The sequence below is a fragment of the Eumetopias jubatus genome, unplaced genomic scaffold (genome assembly GCF_037043125.1).
Source record: "Eumetopias jubatus isolate StellerSeaLion01/CBP00866 unplaced genomic scaffold, mEumJub1_p1.0 scaffold_16, whole genome shotgun sequence".
NCBI lineage: Eukaryota > Metazoa > Chordata > Mammalia > Carnivora > Otariidae > Eumetopias > Eumetopias jubatus.
The window spans coordinates 71,311,698-71,337,591 of NW_028274822.1; the positions used below are offsets into that span (position 1 = coordinate 71,311,698).

The 25,894-nt window shown below is 45.1% G+C and overlaps 1 protein-coding gene across 9 annotated transcripts in view; it reads left to right on the forward strand.

Annotated features, from left to right (window-relative positions):
- The window catches only part of THOC5 (THO complex subunit 5), a 41,433-nt gene extending 17,194 nt beyond the window's left edge, over positions 1-24,239 (forward strand). For 7 of the 9 annotated variants that reach the window (XM_028124621.2, XM_028124628.2, XM_028124624.2 and 4 more), the window contains 9 exons: positions 1,237-1,345; positions 5,822-5,923; positions 6,507-6,603; positions 7,184-7,298; positions 8,566-8,669; positions 8,796-8,883; positions 13,042-13,157; positions 13,827-14,017; positions 17,081-17,291. In XM_028124621.2, the coding sequence (XP_027980422.1) occupies positions 1,237-1,345; positions 5,822-5,923; positions 6,507-6,603; positions 7,184-7,298; positions 8,566-8,669; positions 8,796-8,883; positions 13,042-13,157; positions 13,827-14,017; positions 17,081-17,144 (986 nt within the window). In that variant the 3' untranslated portion in view covers positions 17,145-17,291. Of the gene's footprint in view, positions 1-1,236; positions 1,346-5,821; positions 5,924-6,506; positions 6,604-7,183; positions 7,299-8,565; positions 8,670-8,795; positions 8,884-13,041; positions 13,158-13,826; positions 14,018-17,080; positions 17,292-23,464 lie in introns of those variants that run through there. The other 2 variants (XR_015766996.1, XR_003612513.2) reach the window with 2 other exon arrangements.
- The last annotated feature ends 1,655 nt before the right edge of the window (positions 24,240-25,894 follow it).

Here is a 25,894-nt window from a genome sequence, read left to right on the forward strand (position 1 = left end):
TCTAAGTCACAACTATAACAACAAAGCAACAAAACTAGACACATAGTGGATACTCGGTAAAATTACACCAATTTCTGAATTTGTTAAGTCAGATACACAGAACAAGTTGCAGGAGTATGCAAGTTTTGAGTAATAAGACCAACGTGCTTAATATAACAAACATAAGTAGAGGTTTGTATTCTGGAGAGAATACATGTTTTGAAACTGGTTTTGTATGGATAAAGAAGCATATGATAAAGCACTCTAGCAGTATAAGAGTTAACAATTACATGTAAGTTTCCCTCTCACCTGAGACTCCCAGACTCTTGTCCTTGGTCTTACCTCCAAGGACAACCTTTGTGACAGATTTCTGATACATTTTCTAGACCTATTCTATGCATTTAGAAGCTTTTATACAAGTGTTTATTTATCCCCTTTTTACTTTTTACACAAATGGAAACATACTCTATACACTGATCCTCTCTTTACCTTTTTTTTAAATTTGTTATTTTGAGATAATTTTAGACTCAGAAGAGTTGCAGTAAATAGAGTTCTCATGCTCTTCATCCAGCTTCCCCTAATGTCAGCATTTAACCACAGTACAGTGATCCAAACCAATGTTAATTTTATTGGTATAATGTTATTAACTAAACTACAGAATTTATGCATATTTCCCTGGTTTTTCCACTAATGTCCTTTGTTCCAGGTTCCATTGCATTTAGTTGTTCTGCCCCTTAGTCTCTTCCAGGCAGTGATAGTTCCTCAGTCTTTGCTTGTCTTTCATGACCTTGACATCTTTGAAGACAAGGTTTATTATGTGGAAAGACTCAATTTGGGTTTGTCTGGTCCTTTCTCCTGACTAGACTGAGGTTATGGGTTTGGGGGAGGAATACCATAGACATGGTGTTCATTGTCACATCATATCAGGGGTAAATGGTGTCACTTGTCTTATCACCGATGATAGGAACCTGGATCCACTTGGTGATCACTTGATTGCTCCCTTTCCATATCGTATTTGTTAGAAGCAGCTAAGTCCAGGCCACACTCAAGAGGAGGGAAATGAAGCTCCCCCTCTCAGAGAGAGGAGTTGCAAGGAATCTGTAGATGTTCTTTTTTAACTCAATATAAAATTGACATTGAGTTCTTGTTTTTATCGTAAAAGCTCTTAAAAGCCCTGCTGACTTTCTGTTCCCTAACACTATAAACTCTTCTCTCATGTTCAAATTGTACATGGTCTTCGTTTCCTTCCCCCCTCAGATGACAGCGTGCTTCACCTGACTTTCTACTACCTCATGAACCTCAACATCATGACGGTAAAAGCCAAAGTGACGACTGCCACGGAGCTGATCACCCCCATCAGTGCAGGGTATTGGGCAGGCGTGGTGGAGAGTGGGGCGTGGGGGTGGGTGTGAGAAGAGCCTCAGTGTGGGCTGCTCTGGGTTCCTCACGCTCTAAGGAGGTGCATGGCTGTGTTGATTTCTGTTGTCATGTCCACGTGGCCTAGAAGTCCTGGCACATCACTGGTATTTAGGAAGCACTCACTGACTTTAGTTGGTCCTCTTACTACATAGCAGATGATAAAACGACTTCAATATATGGCAAATTGAGTGGGCGGGGCAGAGCACTAGCTTTTTATGAATAGTGGAAAGGCATGAATGGAGGAATGGAATTTGGCAGACATTATTAGGTTGACAAATTTAGGCCGCCCTCATCCTTTACTTTTTCTCTCCCAAGGTGCTGGGATTTCTGCTTCACAGCTCAGCTCAGTTCCAGGTTGTGAGAGGAGGTTTTAAGGAGGGTGAGCAGAAGTGCAGTAATCAAGGCCACAGGTGGGGCATCCCCAGGAAGCCCCTGACCCTGGCAGTCTCGTTCCACGGCTAGGAGTGGAAAGAAGGGAGGAGGACCCAAGAGAGCCTGGGGGTGAAATAGCCTCACTTACAAAAGCACTAGGCTGGCCTGGCACTCAAGCACAGTGAGTCGTCGTGTTGGCTGTACAAAGACCACTGAGGAAGGCATGGGTCTGCTGCCTCGTGGGCTGGGGCCCTTCCCATGGCTGCCTGGTGGTGCGGTGTCCCTGGGTTCTCTACCCTGCACTTACAGTCTACGCCCCCTTCAGGCTGCGGCTGTGGTCCTTGTACTTGAGAGTATTGTGTGGTTACCCTAGGGTACTCTGGATGAAATTGACCCTATTCTCACTTGGCCCCAGCAGAGGGAGCCCAGGCTTGCTTCTTCAGAGCATCCAGTTACACTGCTCAGCCAGAGCTCTCTGGCAGTTGAGGCCATGGTGGAGCTCCCTGTCACCAGCATTCTGCCTGCTCGCCTCTCAATGCCATACCTCCTAAGAACAGGGCTGCCTGCTGGCCTCAGTGCACACTTAACTCCAGCTCCTCATGTGCAACGAGGGGGACAGTGCTGCGGACTGGTTACCAGCCGGGCTCAGAACTCCAGCATGTCCCCAGTCTGCCACTTACAGCTGTGTGTGCACGTTGAGCCAAGTTTCCTGGCCTCTGAGTCTGCCTCCTCACTCTGGTCATTAATTACAATCCCTTTCAAGGGTGTTTGTGAAGGACCAGGTCCAGTGCTTAGCATTGGTGAAGCACTTGATCGATGACAGCTGTGTTTATCATCATGAATTTGCTCTTCACAATAACTTTACAAGGGGAGGAGACTGAGGCCTGTGTACCTCTGTACTGTATGACTGTCAATGATAGGTGGGCTATGGCCCCAGGAGGAGGAGGAGATGCAAAAGGAAACCCCGCCCTGAAACCAGGATTATATCTTTACGGGCCTTCAGGTGGAGTCTAGCTCATCCCCCTGTTTTCTAGATGGCAAAACTGAGGTCCAAAGTGTATGTGGCCAGTTAAGGAAGCCCCAAGCCTTAGAGCTCCAGACTCCCAGGCCAGTGGCCTTTGCTCAAGTACAGGCTGCTTTGGCTCCTGGGGATACACCAGCCTGGTCTATGGTTCTATTTATTTATCTACGAAAACATAAGGATACTTTTTTTCCCCCAATATAATTACAGTCTCACACTAATTTCTTAATACCATCCAGTATCCAGAGTTCAAATTACCTTGATTTTCTCATAAGTGTTTTTTGTTGTTTTGTTTTTATATTGGGTTTTGAATCTGGATCTCTATAAGGTCCAAATGTTGCATTTGGGTGAGGCTTCTCTCCAGCTTCTTTTCATCCGAATGTCCTGCCATCTGTTTATTTGTTGTGGGGAATGGGTTGTTTGTAGGTTTCCCCGGTCTGGATTTTGATGATTGCATCTCTGCAGCACAATTTAATGAGTTACTTTCTCTCTGTGTATTTCATGTAAATTAGATTTAGAGGCTTGATCAGATTCCATTTTGATTTTTTTGGTTGGGGGGACAGGGGAGCAAGATGACATCATAGATGTCAAGTACTTCTATCAGGAGGCATAGGAGTCTCTATTTTTGTGGCATTAGCAGCATTGACAACCGTTGCCAGGATCTATTTCATTAGGGAATTGATGTTCTTAATATAAACAATTTAAGATTTAACCAGCCTTGCTGAATATTCTTTAAGAAATTATTTTCCAGAATGGTCTCCATTAGGGCAATTTGACTAATCAGTTTTTCATTAAGTCATTAAACTATTTTTAATTATTTTACACTTTACCAAATTTTTAATCCTTTATTATTTTTTTATAACAAAGATTTGACTAATTGAGTTGTTTTTTGTTTTGGTGTTGTATTTTTTTGTTTTGTCTTTTTGTCAGAGAGAGATAGAGCCCACAAGCAGGGGAAGCAGCAGGCAGAGGGAGAAGGAGAAGCAGGCTTCCCACTGAGCAAGGAGCCTGATGTGGGACTCAATCCCAGGACCCTGGGATCATGACCCAAGCAGAAAGCAAATGCTTAACCGACTGAGCCACCCAGGCATCCCAGTGTTTTTTTTGTTTATTTTTTTAAGCAGGCTCCACGCCTGGCATGGAGCCCATTGCAGGGCACTAACTCGCTACCCTGAGATCAAGACCTGAGCTGAGATCAGGAGTCGGATGCCCAACTGACTGAGCCACCCAGGAGCCCCTTGCTGTTGTAGTCTTATGACTGTATATAATCTCTCCTTTTATGTCCCATTATTTTTACCAAATTGAATTGTCCTGAACCACATATTATGGATGTAAGTTTTACCAAGAATTAGAAACCTTTATCATGCAGTTTTAGCTGTTCTGCTTTATTTTTGTTTATCATTCTCTTAGTAATAGTCACTAAATATTGGCCAAAAGACTGACAATTTTTTTTAAAAGATGTATTTATTTATTTGAGAGGGGTCAGGGGCAGAGGGAGACCGAGTGAGAGAATGTCAAGCAGACTCCCTGCTGAGTGTAGAGCCCGATGTGGGGCTCAGTCTCATGACCTGAGACCATGACCTGAGTTGAAACCAAGAGTCAAGACGCTCAACGAACTGAGCCACCCAGGCACCCAGCAATTTTTTTTTTTAAGATTTTATTTATTTGAGAGAGAGAGCATGAGTAGGGGGAGGGACAGAGGGAGAGGGAGAAGCAGATACCCCGCAGAGCAGGGAGCCTGATGTGGGGCTCAATCCCAGGACCCCAAGATCATGACCTGAGCCGAAGCCACTTAACCAACTGAGCCACCCAGGTGCCCCAAAAGACTGACAATTCTTATTTATTTCCCGGCCAGTTCTCCATGAAAGGCAGTGAAGGGGCAGAGACCTTGAGGAGGGCAGAGGGACTCTAGGAGAGACAGAGAACAGGGAAGAGTCAGAGGCTGTCACTGCCCCATTGCTAAGTTCTTGAAGGCGTGCTGGGGCTCTGAGCAGCAGGATTAGCCCATTCTGCCTGAGTTGCTCCTGATGCCGTACCTGGAAAGGTGGAGAACCCTCCCCACTGGTTGAGGGAAAGAACGAACCTTGTCCTTTGCAATTAGATTACTCCATTATCTTTCTCCTCTCCCCTTCCATTCCTTCTCCACATGTCATGTTTAATTACAGGCTGTGCCCTAACCATTCCAGGTGGGTAGCAGTGGCGCTGTCTCTCTGCCTTATAGCCCTGGGTCACCTTGTCTCTGGTGCATGTGATAATGTCTTTTTCTGGGAACATAAAAGGGACCTTTCTCTGTGAGTAGCGTGAGATTTGGTCAAAATGAGATAGACACACCATCAAAGCTGCACACTTGTTCTTTTGGGGTAGAAAGGAATCTCTTCTGCTCTTACGAAAATTGTGATTGGGCGCCTGGGTGGCTCAGTTGGTTAAGCGACTGCCTTCGGCTCAGGTCATGATCCCGGAGTCCCAGGATCGAGTTCCACATCGGGCTCCCTGCTCAGCGGGGAGTCTGCTTCTCCCTCTGACCCTCCCCCCTCTCATGTGCTCGCTCTCTCTCTCTCTCTCTCTCATTCTCTCTCTCAAATAAATAAATAAAATCTTAAAAAAAAAAATTGTGATTATTTTATCTCCAGTGTCATAGGGCTTTGCTGCCTTGAGGTAAGGCCCTGGTCACCATATACCTCTTAAAGGGATAGGGTTTTCAAAAAATTTGGTGCTTAGAACTACTACTGTCTTGAATCAGACAGTGCCAATCCCAGCTCCAGCACTTACTGGTAGTATGATCTAAGACAAGCCGTATCTTTCAAAGCTTTGAGTTTCTCCTCTGTAAAATGGAAATGGTTATACTCCCTCCCTCATAGGGTTGTAAGGATCCGGTGACTTCAAGTATAAAGGGTCTGGTCCACAGGAAGCATTCTAGAAATGGTAGCATGATCATCAGTGATAGGTGGCATTACCATCCTCAGATGACCAAGTCTGCCTTGAGGCAGGGAGTTGGCCAGCGTTCTCACTGCGGTCTTTTCCCTTTGCCAGTGACTTGCTGTCTCCTGACTCAGTCCTGAGCTGTTTGTATCCAGGGGACCACGGAAAGAAAACTCCAAATCCAGCCAATCAGTATCAGTTTGATAAAGTTGGGTGAGTCAGCAGTGTTTCCTCCTCTCCCAGCCTCTCTGCTTTGAAGTGCCTCTGGCAGCTCACACCCAGCATGGGAGACCTGTTAGGGCCAGAGACCTCTCAGTGGGGAGGGGAGACTCTGGGGGGCAGAAGGGAGTGTGGTATCAAGAGAAGGGAATGCAGGGGCAAATGGAGGTCATGGAAGGGTGAGGAAGGGTGGAAGGATCAAACTTGAAGGACACGATAACACGTGATACAATAACTTGGTTTATCATTTTAATTCTCTGAGAATTAAAAACTTTAAAAACATTTTTAAAAATTGGTAGGCTCGTGAAGAGATCAAGGGCACTGCCTTTGTATTGAGATTTGCTTATGAGTTTGGGGGGGCTGGGAAGAGAAAAGCAAACATGGGAGAGGTGAAGTTCACAGTAGGGAGATGATGAAGTTTAGAGGCTTTGTTGGCAGTCTGGCTGTGAGTGTGGCTGAGCCTGCAGGACCAGCCCATTTGGGGCGGTGGGGAGGGGGGCGGATAGGAAAGGCTGTATCCTGGAACCACTGCAGAAAGGACTTATAAAATCATTTTACGCTGTGTTCTTTTCTGCAGCATCCTGACTTTGAGAGACTACGTACTTGACCTAGGTCACCCCTATTTGTGGGTACAAAAGCTGGGTGGCCTCCACTTCCCCAAAGAACAGCCCCAGGTGTGTACACTGATCCATTCTCCTTGGCTGAGGATCTCTACTTCCTCATCTCCTGTACAGACTCCAGAAAGGCTTCTGATGGCCTTTGGGGGCTTTAAATTATCAGAACGCTTTCCCTCCAGGCTATGATCTGTCCTTCCTCCACTCAGGATACTAAAATGTCTGAGGCCTACAAGTGTTTAGGTACCTTTTGCCTTCTCCCTGAGCCTAATAGCTCTATTGATCAAAGTCACTTGGGTCCTTGCTCTGGGTGCAGCATGGCTCCAGCCTCTGCCACCCCTCAGTTTTATGTACAAAGATGACAAAAATGAGGTGTCAACAGAACCCCAGGGGATCTGGCATCTTAGCAGAAGCCTTTCTCAGGAGCTGGCCAGCCTCTCAAGAACCCAGTGGCTTATATTGTTCCTGCTGGAACTCAGCATCAGGCCTGTCATGGCCGGCAAACTCTGCCATTTCCATAAGATACCCATTCCAGGGTGTGGGTAGTCCCAGCTGCCATAGGCACTCAGGGCATAGGAGAGAGGAATTGCCTGGAGGAAGGGACGGAGCACTCAGGTGTGCTGCTCACTGTCGTCCACAGCACACGGTGATTGCTGACCACTCGCTGAGCGCCAGCCACATGGAGACCACCATGAAACTGCTGAAGACCAGGGTGCAGTCCCGCCTGGCCCTTCATAAACAGTTTGCATCCCTGGGTAAGCTCGTGTTAGGACTGTGGCTTAAGGGCCACTTGGACAACAGAGACAAAGATGACTTATCCTTCCCTCAGATTTCTTAAATCCTGATGACACATCAAAGAGGACTTGGTTCCTGGCTCTTGCTGAGCACAGGTGTTGGCAGGGCCACTGGGGAGAGCTACAAGCCCTTCCAGGCAGAGATCTGGAGCTCCCCTCAGGGCCATCAGGGTTGTCCTAGCTCACAAAAGAGGCCCAAAGCCTTCTGGGTGGTCCAAGTTAGTGGACTGCTCAGGAACAGCTTATTCTAGGTTAGCGCATGTCAGCCTTTGGTGTCCATTCTATAGATATTTAGTAGAAGCCCGGAACATGCTTTGTAGAGCTTACATTTAGCTTATTTGAGTACAGCTGTTCAGGGATCCACCACCTCATCCCTCCCCTGAGACCTACTGAGCTACCATCCTCCATGGTGAGGTTGAACCCCAGTGTTTTTCATAAGTTCCCGGGTGATTCTGATGAGCCATTGACCATGGGGTGGCCCATTGGGTGTTTCTCTTCATTCAGTAAATACTTGTCAAGGGTTTACCATGCATAAGGCAATTGTGGGGTAGTGAGAGTTAAGATCTTTCTGATCTAAAATAGTCGCTGTCAGGAAAGGCATTGGGTTTCTGGGACCCATCTAGAGACCGTTCCCCTTTGGGGCAGTTCTTGCATTCCATGTGAACCCAGATGTCTCCAGGACAGCATTGCTATCGGGCTTGCTCCCCAACAGCATTGCTCAACCTGTTTTGTCCCAAGGTTGGATGATTGTCATCCAACACGTTTACTGTGTTGGCATATTTGTGGAATGAAGCGCCAGCAAGATTTTGCCCAGGAGCAGTTCTCTAGCTCTCCTCCCTTAGAGAAACTGACACAGAACACTTCAGTCATTTCCTCCGTCAAGGTCAGCTATGCAAACAGCCCTCTTGGCTATTTGATCTAATTAACAGTCATTGCTGCAGAGGCACTATCACTGGTTCTGGCTGCCAGGGGCTTTTGTTTTGCTGGCTGTCATTTGCATTAAAGATAAAGCACCGTGAAAGCTGGTGCTAGGTCTGGCCACAAGCACATAGCACCCGGGGAAGGTCAGATTGGTGTGCCTGCATTCCTAGCACGTGTTGACCAGGGCAGCTACGGAATGCCTCCTGTACCTGGACAGCTGGTAGGGCCATGTGAGCCCTCCAGATACTGGTTACCCAGTGTGGCACCTGATTGCTACCCATATACCACGTATCTTGCTCTCTTTTAGAACATGGCATTGTACCAGTTACCAGTGATTGCCAGTGCCTCTTCCCTGCAAAGGTTGTCTCCCGCCTGGTGAAGTGGGTGACAATTGCCCATGAGGATTACATGGTAAGTGGAGGAGTGACAGGTCACCCTTGCCGTCCCAAAGACCCATATCACCCTTTAGCTCCTGCCCTTCCAGCAGGGGATTTGACTAGAGAATCCAGGAGTTCACTCCTCTGTGGTGACTTCTAGGAGCTGCATTTCACCAAGGACATTGTGGAGGCGGGACTGGCTGAGGACACCAATCTCTACTACATGGCACTTGTGGAAAGGGGCACAGGTAATTGCTGTTCTGATCATGGTGGTAGGCAAGGGGAGCCAGTAAGAATAAAACATTCCTGGATGCCTGGGTGGCTCAGTCAGTTAAGCATCTGCCTTTGGCTCAGGTCATGATCCCAGGCTCCTGGGATTGAGTCCCACATGGGGCTCCTTGCTCAGCGGGGAGCCTGCTTCTCCCTCTCCCTCTGCCTGCCGCTCCCCCTGCTTGTGCTCTCTCTCTCTCCCTCTGACAAATAAAATCTTAAAAAAAAAAAAAAAAGGAATAAAACATTCCCGAGGGTTGTCCAAAGAAAGCAAAAGATCCTAGAATCCTGCTGGGGTGACTTAGCAAATAGTAATGATTGTAAGAACCACCGTTCAGTGAGGACTTGTTCTGTAACACAGCTGCATACATGTTTTATCTCATTTAATCCTCATGACAGTGCGTGCTGGGAGTGGTAATACAGGTATCCCCGTTTTCCTGACGCTTGCATTCTACCACTTTGCTTTTAAAAAAAACCTACATTAATATCTGTTTTTGCTAACCAAAAGAAAGGAGGATTTTCACTTTTACAAAAAAAGTCATCACTAATGTAGGTCTTTTGTAAAAGTAAATGGCATTAATGTTCAGAATGTGGGGGATGCCCCTTGTTTTATACCCGTTTGGCTTATGAAAGGTTTCATAGCAACGCTCTACTTTTGGATAAAAGGGGAAACCTGTATTTCCATTTTATTTTTTTTTAACTTTTTATTGTTATGTTAATCACCATACATTACATCATTAGTTCTTGATGTAGTGTTCCATGATTCACTGTTTGTGCATAACACCCAGTGCTCCCCGCAGAACGTGCCCTCCTTAATACCCATCACCAAGCTAACCCATCCCCCCACCCCCCTCCCCTCTAGAACCCTCAGTTTGTTTTTCAGAGTCCATCGTCTCTCGTGGTTCGTCTCCCCCTCCGACTTACTCCTCTTCATTCTTGTATTCCCATTTTATCGGTGAGCACATTGAGGCTTAGTCACAAGTGCAGCCTGACCTCTTAGCCCTTTGCTTTATCATTTTATCATTCTCTAAAAGCAGATACCTGTTCTTCCTCCTCTTCACAAAAGGGCTGACTTGTTCTCAGGTTGTGAAGTGCAGGGTGGCAGGACCTTCCTCCCCATCTGCTGTTCCTGTACTCACTTTGGAGGCATCAAAAACTATGATTTCTCACAGCTGTTCTGGCGTCTAATTTGCCGAGGCTTCCTGTGGAGCCAACCAGGTGCTGCCTATGGAGCTGTTTTCTGGCTCCTGCCTCAGCAAGCCTGGCACTGCCCGCAGGATCTGGCCCCTGGGGCTTGGTGCTATGGCTGCAGAGCTGAGGGACTGTCTGTGATTCTAAGACACTGCGAGAAATATTAGGAAAGGGTGCACTCTCTGATGTTAGAGTTTCTCTGTCCTGTGGTTTCTTCCCTTCTTTTTTTCTTTGGTTTTAAAATACTCGGAGGAAATTAACTGTTTTAGATATAGTTGAGGTCCCCTAAGGCCATTCTCTCCCTCAGGATAGGTGACTGCTATTTGGAATTTGTATATTTGTTTCCCATCCTTTTCCCTTTAAAAAATGTTTTTACCTTGTCCCTACATAACATAGAATACTGTTTTGAAAGGGCACGAAATATGTAGTCCGAGAAATTTATAAAGCCCCAAGTGTGGGAAGTCACTGGAAGACATCATTCTGCTTCTTGGTTGAGGAAATTAAAGCTTGTAAAGATAGTAAGTGTTCTAGATCCATCGGAGCGAATGTAATAAATAAAATTTTCATTAAGATGCGTTGTAAAATTTGAAAATTTAAGAGTGAAATTTAAATGAATAAGTGGGCAGCAATTCCAAAAAATATAAGTCATTTTACAACATGGATTAAAAAAATTGGTGAATAGAGATAAATGCAGGAATATATGCCAACTGTTAACGACACAAATAATACAGCAGCAGAGAAAGGACTCACTTTTAAATTTTTTTTAATTTTATTTTATTTAAATTCCGTTAATTAACTGTAGTGTATTGGTTTCAGAGGTAGAGTTCAGTGATTCATCAGTTGCGTATAATACCCATTGCTCCTTACATCATGTGCCCTCCTTATGTCTATCACTCAGTTACCCCATCCCCCCACCCGCCTTCCCTCTAGCAACCCTCAGTTTGTTTCCCTATACTTAAGAGTCTCTTATTGTTTGTCTCCCTCTCTGATTTCATTTTACTTTATTTTTCCCTCCCTTCCCCTATGATCCTCTGTTTTGTTTCTCAAATTCCACATATGAGTGAAATCATATAATAATTTTCTTTCTCTGATTTATTTCACTTTGCATTATACCCTCTACTTCCATCCACATCATTGCAAATGGTAAGATTTCATCTTTCTGATGGCTGAGTAATATTCCATTGCATGTATATTTTATATATATATACACACACCACATCTTCTTTATCCATCTTTCAGTTGACATCTGGGCTCTTTCCATAGTTTGGCTATTGTGGACATTGCTCCTATAAACATTGGGATGCAGGTGCCCCTTCGGGTCACTATGTTTGTATCCTTTGGGTAGGACTCACTTTTTTTTTTTTTAATTTTTTTTAGGACTCACTTTTTAATAAATGTGGTTGCAACTGTCAGGGAAGTATTGTCTTAATCTATACTCTCTTGTCCTCTGTTATTTGAATTACTAGTGTGTCACATTTCTTTTTCTTCCCCATAAATAATGAAAAAGGAATGGCATACTTCACCCCTTGGTAGAAAGGGTAAATGTCATCCTGTGGAGAAAGGCAGAGGCTGTCACCAGAGATAAAATGAGTATGTTAAAAAAATACAACTATTTTGGGGGGATGGGAGGGACGGGGTGGCTGGGTAATAGACATTGGGGAGGGTATGTGCTATGGTGAGCGCTGTGAATTGTGCAAGACTGTTGAATCACAGATCTGTACCTCTGAAACAAATAATGCAATATATGTTAAGAAAAAAAAGAAAGAAGAAGATAGCAGGAGGGAAAGAATGAAGGGAGGTAAATCGGAGGGAGAGACAAACCATGAGAGATGATGGACTCTGAAAAACAAACTGAGGGTTCTAGAGGGGAGGGGGTGGGGGGATGGGTTAGCCTGGTGATGGGTATTGAAGAGGGTACGTTCTGCGTGGTTCACTGGGTGTTATGCACAAACAGTGAATCATGGAACACTATATCAAAAACTAATGATGTAATGTATGGTGATTAACATAACAGTAAAAAATTTAAAAAATACAACTATTTTCAGGGGCACCTGGTGGCTTAGTCAGTTAAGCGTCTGCCTTCAGCTCAGGTCATGATCTCAGGGTCCTGGGACCGAGCCCCGACTCGGACTTCCTGCTCAGCGAGGAGTCTGCTTCTGCCTCTCCCTCTTCCCATCCCCACTGCTTGTGCATGCTCTCTCTCTCTCTCATAATAAAGTCTTTAAAAAAAATACAACTATTTTCTATAAGGAATATGAATTTATAGCTTTGATATCAGACAGTTCTAGTTAAACTCAGCACTGCTGCTTTGCAGCTGTTTGATCCTAAGGAAATTTCTGTCAGAGTCTCAATTTCTTTATATATAAAATGGGGATGGTAATAATGGTACCCATCTCATAGAATCATTTCTAGAATGAAATATAATGTGTAAAGAGGAGTTTAACATAGTACTTGGAATACAGTAAGTACTCAATATATGTTGGCTATTTAAAAGTTTCACATAACAAAATACATAAAAAGAAAACAGAATAGAGAGAGTATATTTGATGTAATAGCTAATACACAATATCGTTGGAAAGAAAATACATAGCCTTCACATGGGAAAATCCTTAGCTTGCTGGCAAAGAAAAATGCCAATTAAAACAAACTTCTGTCAAAGGAGCAAATAGAACTCTTGGGCAGACCCAGTGTGGACCAGATTCTGGGGAGTCTACACACCTCTGCATCCTTGAAGGGTACTAGAGTCACAGGACCTCACATTCTGCAACCTGACAGTTCTGCTTTGGAGATTGTAGAACAAAAATAAAAGTCAATTAGTACCAGAATGTGCTGCTCAATACTCAAATTAATACAAGACAAAGAGCTAGCCTTGGGTCTAGTGGGGAGGGTCCATGGCTGGCAAACTCAGTCTCAGAACTGATTTTTCCTCCTTACTCTCTTCCCAGCCAAACTCCAGGCTGCTGTGGTGCTGAACCCTGGATACTCCTCCATCCCACCCATTTTCCAGCTCTGTCTGAACTGGAAAGGGGAGAAAACCAATAGCAACGATGACAACATTCGGGTAAGACCCTGCTGGGGTGAAGGAAAGAGCGGGGAGAGCCTCCTTGGGAGGGGGAGGGCAGTGGCAGAAGCTACAGCAGCTGAGAGCTTGGCCACTGGCATAATTCCAGGGACAGAGGGGCCTGCCAGGATTTGTAGAATTTGCTGGAGGCTGTATGGTGTAGTTGAAGAAAAAGTCTAGCCCCATATTAACCACTTACCTAGCTTGGGGTCACCCCATTTTAAAATGAGGATAATATAAAGCCTTGCCTTGAAAGGTTGTTGTTGTCTTGGGCTCCTGTGGAAATGTGAATAAACTCAGAAGCATGGAAGTGCTGGAATGAGATGGTGTGTGAGATCATTGTAACTATTAATTATCATCATACCTGTTGATTTGATTCCGTAGTGGCCTTCTGGCTACGGATCATGTTTTTAATGCTAATACTTTCTGACTTAGATCTTGAGATTTCTTCTCTACATACCTCCATCTTCTTGACTGTGAAAATGTTGGGCAGGGAAAGTTATGGGTCACAATCAGGAAGACCCTGTTGTCCTGACACTCAGGACAAACCTATCCGGTTTGATCTGGTGTGACCTAGCTCCTACGGAGGCCCGGCTACAGTTCCTGTAGAGCTGTCAGACCCAGCCAGTCTGAAGGTAGTGCTGAGTTTCTGGCTTTCCCACTCCTTAGGCCATGGAGAGTGAGGTCAACGTGTGCTACAAGGAGCTGTGCGGCCCCCGGCCCAGCCATCAGCTCTTGACCAACCAGCTGCAGCGCCTGTGTGTGCTGCTGGATGTCTACCTGGAGACTGACAGCCATGACGACAGCGTGGAGGGGCCCAAGGAGTTTCCCCAGGAGAAGATGTGTCTGCGGCTTTTCAGGTAAGGGGAGGGGTGGGGGCTCTGGGGCTCTGGAGGTCTCCAGTCCTGCCTCTTTCAGGGACTGGGGCAGAGATCAGAGCCTGGCATGGAGGGCATGCTTGTTCTTAGGTGTACTTGTCTCTGTTCACAGTGGAAATAAAATTCTGTAGCCAGATTTTCTGGGGAGGGCTTGCTCCTTCTTTCCTGAAACTTTCCCTACAGCCCACTTCCTACCGTCCTGGTCCAGTTGTTCTTCCTGAGCACCTCTGAAGGTCAGCCACGCACTGAGTGAGCAGCACCAGACCACGAACCAAAAGGATTTAGCTGAAATTCCTGTGTTTTTTTTTTTTTTTTTTTTTTTGGAAAACAACAGGTTTTGCTTTTTACTGTCGAAATAAGCTTTTAAAGCTAGGTGGAAAGCCCCACCAGTCCCAGAGTCTGCCATATTCTTCCTAGGATGCTCACGAGTCTATGAGAATGGCAGCTCTAGGCAGTCGGGCATCACCGAAGGAACCAGCTCTGAAGTAAGACAAATACAAGTACAGGTTGCTGCTTTGCTGCTCACCAGCTGTGTGACCTTGGCAGAGTCACTTCAGCTCAGGACCTATTTCCTAAAGGCTGACATGGAAGTATACTGTCTGGCTATAATTCACGTAAGCTATGAGAATGGTTCCTGGCACAGACAGGGGCTCACAAAATGCTGTTAGGTCATGACAACTTGGTGTTTAGTGTGTCTGTGCTCATGGCCCTTCTCGGTACTTTTCCATTCACTTTGGTCAGGTCCTTTCTCTCCCTTTTATCCCCTAACACATGTTCTTGTTCCTTTTTTTTTTTTTTAAGATTTTATTTATTTATTTGTTTGACAGAGCACAAGCAAGGGGAGCGACAGGGAGAGGGAGAAGCAGGCTCCCCACTGAGCAGGGAGCCCGACACGGACTCGATCCCAGGACCCTGGGATCATGACCCGAGCCAAAGGCAGATGCTTACCTGACTGAGCCAGCCAGGCGCCCCACATATTCTTGTTCTTAAGGAGTCAGTTTCAAAACTCTGGAGTCCACGCTGTTAGGCATCCCTTCCCTTTTGAGCAAGCAGCTGGGGAGGAATGGTGTCTGGGAGAGGGGAAGGGCTATAATCTGTTTCTAACTGGTACATCCCCCCCATTCCCTGTCAGTCTAAAGGTGCCTTACCTGCCCCTCACCTTCTTCTCGGACAGCCAGTACCAGCCCCTGGAAGCTGTGCCAGCATCCTCCCACCTCTGTCTGGCACCTGTACCTGGCCTGGTTCTTCATGTTGTCTGAGAATAACCAGTTCCAGCCCCCAAGTGGCTGCTGGGAGGCAGAGCTGGCGGCTAGATGTTGATAGCTTCTAGGACTTGCTCTCCCTAGTGGGTCTGTGTGAGAACTCAGTTCTTCCCACCCTCCCAGCCTACTGTAACACATTTCCAGGGTGGAATCTCTCACATGGCCAGTGTTTATTTTCTGTTATCTAATGGTTCCCAAAGGATCTGTTTCCTGAAGTGCTTTGTGTGTCACCCAGGCTGGGCTCCTCTATCAGGGCATTCTGGGATGGTGCTCCTTTGGCTACTCAGATCCAGTTGACTCCGTGACTGGTTAGATGTGTTTCTAGGCCTGGAGTCCAGCTGACCACTGGTATCAGGCCAAGGGGCTGGGCTGCAAAGTACTGGCCTGGCAGCTGGAGACTGGAGGTCTGGTTCTGCCTGTGGCAGGCTACTTTCAGGCTGTGGGTTCTCCATTAGCCACATGCCTAGACTTACCCAGGTGATTCTGTGCCCTTCTGATGTGGGGAGGTACATATCATGGTTATGAGCAAGGGCTTTGGGGCCAGAAAGACGTGGGTTCAAATTGCAGCTCCTACCTATGTGATGAGGGTCTACACTTAGCCCCGAGCTTCAGATTCCTCATTGGTGAAAAAACAGCATCCACCCCAGGTACTGTTGGGAGGATGAAATTAAACCAGATGTAGTGTGTAAAGTGCTAAATACAATGCACGCAGAGTAAACCCTCACTTAAGTAAGTGGTTGCATTGGTGTTGGAATAAAAACCTTTCTGTCATCTCTATAATCACACACACACATATCTCTCCTTCACACTGAGATCCAGGGTGTCACCTTTCAAGTTACCACTGAATGTCAATCATAGCAGACAAAAGAGGCCCTTTAAGATGGACATCATTCACTATGGAGTTGGGTAGAAGAAGTCCCTGTGTGAAGTTTTGCCTGGGGGCCCAGGATTATAGCTGAAGCACCTTAGCTTCAGAGGGTTGAGGTTTTGGCCATGATTGTCAGCCTGCCTGTGGCCAGTAGGCTTTGATGTTAGTCCTGGTTTTGAAGTTGAGCCCTGTATTTTCTGACCATAAAATCTCAGGTGGTTTACCTCCCTGAGCCTGTTTCTTCCATCTGTAAAATCTATAAAGTAGTAGGAATAGTATCTAAGAGGTAGCAAGTATAAAGCACATAGCTCTTGACAGGTACTTAGTGCAGATTCTTTTCACTCCTGTTTACGTGGGAATCTCCCTGCAAAGGAGGATTTTAAGATTTTTTTGTTTTCTTTTTATAGAAATAAAATAGGGACACCTAGGTGGCTTAGTCGGTGAAGCGTCAGCCTTTGGCTCAGGTCATGATCCTGGGGTTCTGGAATTGAGCCCCTCATTGGGCTCCCTGCTCAGCGGGGTGTCTGTTTCTCCCTCTGCTCCACCCCCCTGCTCCTGTGTACTCCCTCACTCTCTCTCTCTCCTCTCTTCTCAAATAAAAGCTTAAAAAAATATATGTTTATTGTTATACAAACAACAATGAGCAGTTCTGTAAAAACACTAAAAAATGAGGGTCTCCAGAAGTGCCTGTTGTCAGTGAGGCCCTTTCCAGGTTTGTGTTCATGCATTTGCAAGCATACATTTTCACCAAAACAGTATCACACCTTACATGTGGTTTTACAGTCTGCTTTTCTCACAATGTTCGTTTTTTACCCCCCAACAGCTGCAATTTTCCCTTGTGTGGATGAATTGTAATTTATTTTGTCAGCCCAAAGGGCACGGTTTTAACTGATCTTCCTTCTCCTGTTTCTTTAGGGGTCCCAGCAGGATGAAGCCATTTAAATATAACCATCCTCAAGGATTCTTCAGCCATCGCTGACCTCCCACTCAGCCTGTTGTCTCCCCCTATGCCCGAAGTGCTGTGCCTCTATTTTCTGCTTTGGCCCACATGTGGCTCTTGATATTCTCCAAAGACAGGTTTTTTTTATTTTTTATTTCTAGCCTATTAAAGTGTCACTTGACCAGGTGGCCTTTGTCTTGTGGCTCCCTGAGGATGAGGGGGGTGGGTTTGCAGTCTGGAAGGGCAGTTGGGGGCCATGGCAGAGTGTGAAAGAGTTTTTGTGGATAGGCTTTCTTTAGGTGGCGAAGAAAAGCAGAATGCAGAAGATTCTGAGTCTGTAGAAAGATGCTGCCCTCTTATCCCCACTCATCTTTCTTGTTCCTGCTTTGGGAGAGCCTCATTATTTTGGTGTTTATTACCCTAAGTCCCTGCTGTTAGGAGGTGGCAGGAAAACCCAAGTGAGCGTAGCCCAAAAAACAAAAGTTCTTCTATCCCCTCCTCTCATTTCCTCCACTAACTTTGTCAGTGCCTTCATTGGCCAGATTCTCTCTGATTGTTGGATTTTATAAACATCTGACAGTGCAGCACAAAGAGAAGACAGATATAAGGAATAATTGTAAATATTGCAACATTTTGTGAAGTCAGAATGGTGTTGGAGAATCACATGTAAAGCTACCCATCTCATGAGGCTCTGGCAGAGTGAGACCAGGTGCCATTGAGGAGAGTCTTCATGGTGAGGACATGATAATTGCCTCAAAAAATAATGGTTTGACTCTCAAAGAATTAAGAGAAGTCCTAGGGAAATCGATAAAACCCTCTAAAATATTTTCAAATGACCTCCTTTATCATTCTGCAAAAGTCAAAGTGAAGGAGTTTTTGGTCAAAGTAAAGTGTTCTTGGACAGTTTTGTCAGAAAAATTATTCCCCATCTCCAAAAAAAAAATCCGTATTCATTATTTGTTTAAGAAATAAGATATAAAGCTGGAAAAATATTTAAGAATTATTACAGGGGCACCTGGGTGGCTCAGTCATTGAGTGTCTGCCTTCGGCTGGGGTCGTGATCCCAGAGTTCTGGGATCAAGCCCCACGTCAGACTCCCTGCTGAGCAGGGAGCCTGCCTCTCCATCTCCCTCCTGCTTGTGCTCTCTTGTCTGTTTCCCTCTCTCTCAAATAAATAAAATCTTAAAAAAAAAATTATTACATACTTGGGGCACCTGACTGGCTCAGTCAGAAGAGCATGTGACTCTTGATCTCAGGGTCATGAATTCAAGCCCCATGTTGGGTGTAGAGATTACTAAAAAATAATAATAATAATAAACTTAAAAAAAAGAATTATTACATACTTGTAAGTATAATCTACAGTTTTCAACTACAAGAAGAAAATCTCTTGTAGCCCATTTTTTTTTTATGATTTTTACTTATTTATTGAGAGAGAGAGAGAGCATTAGAGGGAGGAGGGTCAGGGAGAAGCAGACCCCCTGCTGAGCAGGGAGCCCAATGTGGGGCTTGATCCTGGGACTCCAGGATCATGACCTGAGCCGAAGGCAGTTGCTTAATCAACTGAGCCACCCAGGCACCCTGTAGCCCATTTTTAATATATATAAAGTTTATTTTTTGTGACAGTCCCAATCGAGTGGCTTTTTTCTCCCACCATGTACTTTGAACTTTGCTCCCCATTGTGTATATGTTCGTTCTCCATGGACTTTTACTGATGATCCTTGGATAATATGGGCCTCTGGTATAAGAGCTGTTTTTGTTTTTTTTTTTAAAGATTTTATTTATTTACTTGACAGAGAGACACAGCGAAAGAGGGAACACAAGCAGAGGGAGTGGGAGAGGGAGAAGCAGGCTTCCCGCGGAGCAGGGAGCCCGATGGGGGGCTCGATCCCGAACCCCGGGATCACGACCTGAGCCGAAGGCAGACGCTTAACGACTGAGCCACTCAGGCGCCCTAAGAGCTGTTTCCTTCTGTTCTCTCAGCTGATCACTGAACATCCCAGTGATAAGGATTTCCTGAGAAAGAACTAGGAGACCCCTGGGACTGCCAAGCCCTTCATTTTACAGATGGAAGCCTGAGCCCTTGAAGAAAGGAAAATGTCACCTCTGATGGCTTTTTTTTTTTTTTAAGATTTTATTTATTTGACAGAGACAGAGCAAGAGAGGGAACACAAGCAGGGGGAGCAGGAGAGGGAGAAGCAGGCTTCCCATGGAGCAGGGAGCCCAATGCAGGGCTCGATCCCAGGACCCTGGGATCATGACCTCAGCCAAAGGCAGACGCTTAACAACTGAGCCACCCAGGCGCCCCTCTGGTGGCTGTTTTAATGACTGCCACCACCTCTGCCTCTCCTCCTCAGCCTATATCATTCCTTTGAATACTCTCCTGCCCAGTGGGCCTCAGACTTCAGTATGTGTGAATCCCCCATCCCAGGAGGGGATTAGAAACAGATTCCCATGCCTCACTCTAATATTCAGTCTTCGTTGACCTAAGATGGGCCCAGGAAGTATATTTTTAACGAGCTCCCCAGGTGCACATTGCCCTAGTCTCTTTTTGGAAGTGGCTGTACTTTCTTCCCTCATTTTTCTTGGTGACTCCTCATATAAAGCAGGAGGGCCCGATTCTCTGCAAGCAGCTCCCCATCTTCTGTCTTCCGTACCTTGGGCAGCATTGTGAACCTCCCTCCGTGTGCTTCTTTCTTTCCACATAGTGGGATCTCCTTGTCTTTTCCCTGACCTACTTGCCTGGACTCTGTCCCTGCCAGCATCCCCTTGGTCTGGCCACCTTCAGGCCCTCTGTCTCACCGCCTGTGCTGAATAAGATTGAAATAGGGCCTAAAAATAGTTCCTTTAATGGCCCCTGCATTGCAGCCTCCACTGTTCTTGGCTGGAAGGCAGCCAAACTGACTCAGCACAAAAGCTTGTCTCTGATAGCTGGGACAAGGTTGCAAAGATGGCTTGTGAGCGCTGGGGAAAGGCTCTGCTTTCTGGGTAGGGGATGTCAGAGTCTGTCACCCTCCAGAAGAGATTTTCCCTCTTCAAAGGAGATGGCCAAACAAAGGAATCTTTTGGCCATAAGGAGAAGGGTTTTCAAACTAGCCAGAAGCCCAGGACAGTCCAGCCCCTTTGAGCTACTTCAAAGGCATTTGTGCTTCCGGTTGGCAGATTAGGAGAAGGGCCTGGCTTGGGAGGACCTTGAAGCTTTCTCCTCAACCAGAATTGGACTTGACCTTCCCTGGGGCACATCCCAGAGAGCAGTCCCTTTCTGTCATCCTCCCACACCAGGGACCCAGCCTAGGTTTTTTATCTTATTTTTTTATTTATTATTTTAAATTGAATTGAATTGAAATTTTTTAAAGTAATCTCTATGCCCAACACGGGGCTTGAACTCACCACCCTAAGCTCAAGTCACATGCTCTACTGACTGAACCAGCCAGATGTCCCTCCTTGCCTTTGTAAAGCTACCATCCACGTTCTTGATTTCTTTGTATATTCTAGTTTCTCCTTTATTTTCTTCCCAGCTTGCTCTCTCCTGTTTTCTTTGCAAATAAATCCAAAAGCCTCTTTTTATTTTAAGGGTGTTCCTGCTGATCACTGTGGGAAAATGGCTACAAGTCCTATCCATGGGAAAGAGTAGAGCTGCCAGACTGCCAAAGGAACTTTCTCCCTGTCTGTAGCCCCAGCTCTGTCCTTTCCATGGTATTCAGCGGTCTCTCCATTGAGAACAGGTGTTAAGCATCTATTTTGGGTCAGGCCCTGCTAGTCACAATTTTCCTTTCACCGTCCTATTTAATTACAACAGGCCACCAAGAATACACGTTCCCTTCATTTTTACAGATGAGGAAACTGAAGTTCAGAGGGTTAAATGACGTGTCTGTGCCCACAGGTTCCCTTGAGCTGCACACCCAGGGTGAGCCCTCAGCAGGTCTGTCTGCCTCTAAGACTTTACTTTTTATAAGAGTAGCTCTGGACCCAGCATAGTTTGAGGCTGGCACTCTCTCTGGGCCATTTGTTCATTTCAGCAACACAAGTACACCAAGAGCACCGTGGTGGTCAAGAGTTACAGCTTAGGGGTTGCTTGGGTGGCTCAGTTGGTTGGGTGTTTGCCTTTGGCTTAGGTCATGATCTCAGGGTCCTGGGATCAAACCTGCTTCTCCCTCTCCCTCTGCTGCTCACCCTGCTCGTGCTCTCTCTCAAATAAATAAAATCTTTGAAAAAAAAAAAGAAGTTACAGCTTAGTGTCAGGCTAACCTATCAGGTCCTTGTTCCACACTTGAGCAACTGTACAACCTTGGGCAGGTTGCTTGACTCGCTCTAAGCTTTCGGGGTCCCCATCTACAACTGGGAGTGGTTGTAGAGATTAAGCATCAACTCTCAGCACCATGCCCAACACCTAGCATTGCTCAGCAAAGGGGAAAGATTCTTATCCTTGCTCTCCAGGTTTCATCCTGGAGAAAGGGCCTCCTAAATGAGGAAGGCCTTTGCTACCTGATGCGTCATTCCCTGGCCAGAGGGCTTCCAGCTCTCTCTGGTCCAGTCCTTCCTTGCCAGCAGCTCTTCCATCAGTCATGGCTAAACTGGGCTCTGTCCACAGTTGGAGTCAAGCTCTCATTACCTGTCACTAGGCCAACCACAGCCCATTAGCCACACATCTGTTCCCTGCTGTCTGTGGGCCTGTGTCCTGGTTCCCACCAGAGGGTCACCTCAACTTCCTGGACTCTTGCCACACCTTCTTCTAACTTGGCTTTCTCACCACCTCCACAGATGACCTAAACGGAGAAAGGAAACAACACTACCCCCTGGGGCTGGTGGAAGACCCTCAGAGTACATTTGTGCAGTGATTGAATGGATGGGGGTATCCCAAAATACTTTAAAGATGGACCCAGTCTAACAAGTTGAGACATAAAGTCCTACATGAAGGACATAAAACCAATCACAGGACCAGTACAGTATTTACCTCCCAGTGTATACAGAATAGCCACTCACGGGCTGGGTGTTTTGTATTTTCCAATCTCATATCTATGTTTGTTTTCTTACTTTGTTTTGTACACCATAGTGTACAAAATTCTTAATTTGATTTCAGTAATAAGTAATTCATTCACAAGATTAAGAAACCAGAAAGCATAAGAAGTGAAAGTAAGTACAATGAAAGGTTTTACCGTCAATCTTACCCCCACCTGCCCAGTTCCCATCTCTCTCACAAATCAGCAACCAACTTGCTTACTTTCTTTTGTATCCTTTCAAATTCTTTAAGCAAACACAAATTATTTTTCCATTTTTGGGCAAAACAACATACTACATACATTGTTTTGCATCTTGATTTTTTTCTTGTCTTAGACATTTTTCCATATCAGTGCAGATATAAAGAGCTTTCTCATTCTTTACAGCTGCATACTATTCCATTCAATGGGTGTACCATATTTATTAGTTCTTTTAATTCTTTTTTAAAATTATTTATTTATTTATTTATTTGATAGAGGACAAGCAGGGGGAGTGGAAGGCAGAGGGAGAAGCAGATTCCCCGCTGAGCAGGCAGCCCAATGTGGGTCTCGATCCCAAGACCCTGGGATCATGACCTGAGCCAAAGGCAGACGCTTAACCGACTGAGCCACCCAGGCGTCCCGATATATAATTTTTTAAACAAAAAAGAATTTATTGACTTGAGTAAGAAGTTTACCGGATGACTTCAGGCACAGCTCAATTTGGCTGTTTAAGTGGTGTCATCAGGACTTAAACACTGGCTGTAATTCCAAGGTCTTTCTTTGCTGTTGGTTTATTCTCAGGGTGGCCTTTGGCAGAGCTTCTTTTTACCAGTAGCTTCTACAACAATACTGGAATTGGCTTTCGTTGGATAGACTTGGAACACATGTAAATTTCTGAACTAATCACAGAGGCCAGGGGACAGTATACCATGCACCATGCCTGACACATGTACATCTCTGGGTCCTGGGTCCATGGACACCCAAACCACATGGCCTATATTAGGTTTCTGTGGGTGCTGCAACAATTTACTACAAACGTAGTGGCTTAAAACAACACAAATTGGGGTGCCTGAGTGGCTCAGTCGTTAAGTGTCTGCCTTCGGCTCAGGTCATGATCCCAAGGTCCTGGAGTTGAGTCCCGCATTGGGCTCCCTGCTCAGCGGGAAGCCTGCTTCTCCCTCTCCCACTCTCCCTGCCTGTGTTCCCTCTCTCGCTGTCAAATTAATAAATAAAATCTTAGACACACACACACGCAAATTGATTCTCTTAACTATTCTGGAGGCCAGAAGTCTGAAATCAATTTCACTGGGCTAAAGTCAAGATTTTGGTAGGGCTGGTTCCTTCTGGAGGCTCAAGGACAGAATATTTCCTTGCTTTTTCCAGCTTCTAGAGTTGGCTTGTGGTTCATTCCTCCATCTTGAAAGTGCATCACTCCAGTCTCTGCTTCTATCATCCCATCACTTCCTCCTCCAACTCTGACACCTGCTCCCTCTAGTGAGGAGCCTTGTGATGACAATGGACCCATCCGGATAAACCAGGTAATCTCCCATCTCAAAATCCTTGACTTAATCGCATCTACAAAGTCCTTTATGCCATATATGGTAACATTCACAGGTTCCAGGGATTAGGACATGGATATCTTTGGAGGACCATTATTCACCCTATTACATGGCCTGAGTGGGGAGATGTTTCACTTTTCATCAGAAAAAAAGAGAATGGAAGCTGTAGAGGCAAAAGCCAATGGAGACCCACTAGGATGGAACATAAGACATTTTATTATGCAACCATTTGTGTTTTACTCTTCAGTACTTGTTTTCCCACTAGTCTGCGTGTTCCAGAAAAGGCAGAAACACACTTCTATTTTGCTCGCCTCTATATCCCGAAGGCCTTGCACAAGGTTGATACACAACAGGAGACCAATAAACATTTCTTGAATGAATTAATACATGAAGTTTAGAGTCTGTGAGGAGAAGATTAAAGTGAAACGTTAAATTTAATAAGTAAACCAGATTTGGGACAGGCAGAAAGCTATTTTTATAATCATTAATGTACTGTGTAAGGCTGACATTTATATATGACTGTTAAAGAATCTTCAGGCTTTAGCAAAAAACAAGCAACATGGTGCACCTGGGTGGCTCAGTTGGTTAAGTGTCTGCCTTCGGCTCAGTTCATGATCCCAGGGTCCTGGGATAGATCCCCACATCAGGCTCCCTGCTCAGTAGGGAGCTGGCTTCTCCCTTTCCCACTCCCCCTGCTTGTTCTGCCTGCTTGTGCTCTGTCAAATAAATAAATAAAAAATATTTAAAAAAACGAGCAACAGGGCGCCTGGGTGGCTCAGTTGGTTAAGCGACTGCCTTCGGCTCAGGTCATGATCCTGGAGTCCCGGGATCGAGTCCCACATCGGGCTCCCTGCTCAGCGGGGAGTCTGCTTCTCCCTCTGACCCTCTTCCCTCTCGTGCTCTCTATCTCTCATTCTCTCTTTCTCAAATAAATAAATAAAATCTTAAAAAAAAAAAAAACAAGCAACAAAAACACCTCCTTCCCCATATGTTCCTCATGGTTGGTATTATAACCTTCAGGATAGACTATTACCAGAAAGAAGCGAGGCACAAAAGGTCACATATTGTATGATTCCATTTATATGAATGTCCGGAATACATAAATCCATAGAGACGGAAAGCAGAGTAGTGGTTATCAGAAGCAGGGCTGGGAGGAATGGGAAAGACTGCTTAATGGGCAAGGGGTATCTTTCTGGAACTAGATAGTGGTAATGGTTGCACAACATTATGAATATACTAAATATCACTAGTGGTGAATTTTCTGTGTATTTTGCCACAATTTTTAAAATCTATTGAGGTGAAATTCACATGGCATAAAATTAACCGTTTTAAAGTGAATCATTCAGTGATGAATTGTTTCCCTTATGTTGAACCATCATTTCTGGGATAAATCCTACTTGATGATGGTGTATAATCCTGTTAATATGTTGTTGGATTGGATTTGCCTAGTATTTTGTTGAGGATTTTTGCATCTGCATTCATAAGGATATTATTCTGTGGTTTTGTTGTGTTTCTTTGTCTGACTTTGGTATTAGGGTAACACAGGCCTCTGAGAATGAATTAGGAAGTATTCCCTCTTTTTTTTTTTTTAATTTAAGAAGGATTGGTGTTGATTCTTCTCTAAATATTCGGTAGAAGTCACTAGTGAAGCCATCTAGGCCTGAACTTTTCTTTGTGGGTACTTTTGAAATTACTAATTTGATCTCTATTTGTAGTAGATCTATTCAGAGTTTGTTTTTTTCTTGAGTCATTTCAGTAGTTTGTGTCTTTTTTGGAATTTGTCCATTTTTTAAAAAGATTTTATTTATTTATTTGATAGAGAGTGAGAGAGGGAACACAAATGGGGAGTGGGAGAGGGAGAAGCAGGCTTCCCGCTGAGCAGGGAGCCCAATGTGAGACTCGATCCCAGGACCCTGGGACCATGACCTGAGCCGAAGGCAGATGCTTAACAACTGAGCCACCCAGGTGCCCCTATAATCCTTTTTATTTCTGTAAGTTTGGTATTGTCCTCTCTTTCATTCCTGATTTTAGCAGCTTGAGTGCTCTTTTTTTTTCTTCATCAGTCTAGCTAAAGGTTTGTCAGTTTGGTTGATCTTTAAGAGAACCAACTTTTAGTTTTACTGATTTTTCTCTTATTTTTTTATTCTTATATTATTAAGTTGCACTCTGATCCTGCTTTGAGTTTAGTTTTCTATTTCCATCTTTAAAGTGAAAAAATAGGTTATCAATTTGAAAACTTTCCTTTTAAATGTAG